Source organism: Ammodytes marinus (assembly GCF_949987685.1).
Source record: "Ammodytes marinus genome assembly, contig: scaffold_468, whole genome shotgun sequence".
In the NCBI taxonomy this organism is placed as follows: Eukaryota; Metazoa; Chordata; class Actinopteri; order Uranoscopiformes; family Ammodytidae; genus Ammodytes; species Ammodytes marinus.
In genome coordinates this window covers 5,001-7,500 of record NW_027648554.1, presented here as the reverse complement: position 1 = coordinate 7,500, position 2,500 = coordinate 5,001, and the positions used below count along the sequence as shown (strand labels likewise).

General features: G+C 48.7%; 1 protein-coding gene across 1 annotated transcript in view; it reads left to right on the top strand.

Moving 5' to 3' along the window:
• iqcb1 (IQ motif containing B1) overlaps positions 1-2,278 on the top strand; it is a gene marked incomplete at its 3' end in the record, with an annotated part of 14,192 nt that extends 11,914 nt beyond the window's left edge. Inside the window, exons 12-13 of the mRNA XM_080054265.1 lie at positions 239-395; positions 2,046-2,278. Of these exons, the coding sequence (XP_079910391.1) occupies positions 239-395; positions 2,046-2,278 (390 nt within the window). The remainder of the gene's footprint in view (positions 1-238; positions 396-2,045) is intronic.
• Positions 2,279-2,500: the final 222 nt, after the last annotated feature.

The following is a 2,500-nucleotide window of genomic DNA, read 5'->3' as shown; positions in this document are numbered from 1 at the left end:
GTCTGTCTGTCTGTCTGTGTCTGTATCTCTCTGTCTGTCCGTCTGCCTACCTGCCTGCCTGCCTGCCTGTCTGTATGCCTGCCTGTCTGCCTGCCTGCCCGCCCGCCTGCCTGTCTACCTGCCTGTCTGCCTGTCTGTCTGTCTGTCTGTCTGTCTGTCTGTCTGTCTGTCTGTCTGTCTGTCTGCCTGTCTGTCTGCCTGTCTGTCTGTCTGTCTGCCTGCCTGTCTGTCTGTCTAGTCGTCCCGTGTGTCTGTGTCTCAGTGTGTGTGTCTGCATGAGGAGGTTCAGATGCTGCTGCAGTCCGAGCTGCGGAGAGGGAACCAGCTGACGAGAGAAGAGCAGAGAATGGACGCACTGCTCGCTCACACACACACACAAGTGGACCTGCTCAGAGGTACAGACAGAAAGACAGACAGACAGACAGACAGACAGACAGACAGATAGATAGATAGATAGATAGATAGGGGCACCGCTGCGACCCTGCAGTTACACTATCTCCTGTCCACCCATGTTATTGTCACTGTCTTGTATGTTTCTTGGAGAGGTGTGTACTGAAAAGGCAAATTTCATTGTGCTGTAACGGTGCATATGACAATAAAGCTATCTATCTATAGACAGGCAGACAGACAGACAGACAGACAGGCAGACAGACGGAAACACAGACAGACAGACACACAGACACACAGACAAACAGACAGACAGACAGACAGACAGACAGACACACAGACAGACAAACAGACAGACAGACAGACAGACTCACTCACTCACTCACTCACTCACTCACTCACTCACTCACTCACTCGCTCTCACACTCACACAGCTGGAACTGCTCAGAGGGACAGACAGACAGACAGACAGACAGACAGACAGACAGACAGACAGACAGACAGACAGACAGACAGACACACTCTCACTCACTCACACACACACAGCTGGAACTGCTCAGAGGTACAGACAGACAGACAGACAGACAGACAGACAGACAGACAGACAGACAGACAGACAGCAGAACTAGAGCTTCAGCGAGGGGAGATTGTATTATCCCTTTTAGGGCGAGTGTATTTGGCCATACTTCTTTCTCTGTTCGTGCAGCTACTGAGTGGAACCTCACCCCTATAGCCATCAGAAATCTGAACACATATAGGTCATTTAAATTCCAGTTAAAGAAATGTCTCATTGATAACCAGAGCTGTCTACATTACCATTAACCTGTTCATGTCATTGTCTGCTGTTGTCTGATTGTTGCTCTGCTGTGTTTTCATTGTATATTTTAGCTTAATAGTACTTTTTACTTTACTTACTTTTTATTAGTACGTTTTACTATAGGCATGTTGTGTTATGTAAATGTGTAACTTTATTTTCTTTAAAGCCCCTCCCCTTTGTGACAATACAGACTCACACACTCTGGCTGTGTCTCAATCGAGGGGCCGCAGCCTACGAAGGCTGCATTTGAAGACCGATTGCGTCATAGCGGCGCACAAAGGCTTGTCCCATTTGGAAGGCTCCTTCATATGCGGCCGAGAAATGCAGCCTTCGTTTCACGGTTTTGAAGGGTCCGACAGATGTATCCTTCGCGGCCCAACATATCCCATGATTCATTGCGGTTCTTTCAGAGATGGCATAAAATAAAATAAAAAATAACAAAACAGCAACGTGTTGCTCCATCTTCTTAACTTTTATCTTCCTTTCTTTTTTTCTTGTACTGTTTTTTCTTTTCGTCTGGTAGGCAACTTCTTTTTCTTTTTTCCTCCGTTGACAAGGCTGTCTCCGTTGGCAGCAATCAGGGTTGCTAGGCAGCACAGGAGCGGCGAGTCGTCACGCAAGGTAACGGCTTGTTACGCAAACCGGAAATGCTCGTAAACGGAGACCTGCGGAGACCGTCTCGTTTAACAACGCTCGTTCGGCCTTCGCGGGCTATGGCCTTCATAGAGCGCGTAGACCGCGTCTTTAGAAGGATGCGGGCCCTCGATTGAGACACAGCTACAGACACAAACACACAGACACGATTCCTTCTCTAATACCCTCTCGTTTGATTGGTCCACAGAAGCCCCTCCCCTCTGTGACATCACAGACTCCGTGGCCGACTCCTTCCTGAGTCCGTCCGGTCCGGTCGCCGCCAGAGCTCGAGACTCCCACAATGCAACGCTGCAGGCCAGTCGCCTACCCTGGTGGAAAACGTTAGCTCAAGACACTAGCGCTCATATGCTAATAGGCCCCGCCCACTTAGAGGAGGGGCTAAGTGGGCTGTTCATAGGAGGGGACAGGGTGACATTTTAAAGGTACAGTGTGTAATATTTATCGGAATATTATTTTGTAATTAAAGAACGTTTGTTGGGAATTTTTCAAGCTGTTTTTTTTTGGCATTTTCAAGCTTTATTAGACAGTACAGAGTTGAAATGGGGAGACAGAGAGAGAGAGAGAGAGAGGGGGGGATGACCTGCAGTAAAGGTCCACGGGTCGGATTTGAACCCACGACCACTGCAACGAAGGCCGGAGCCA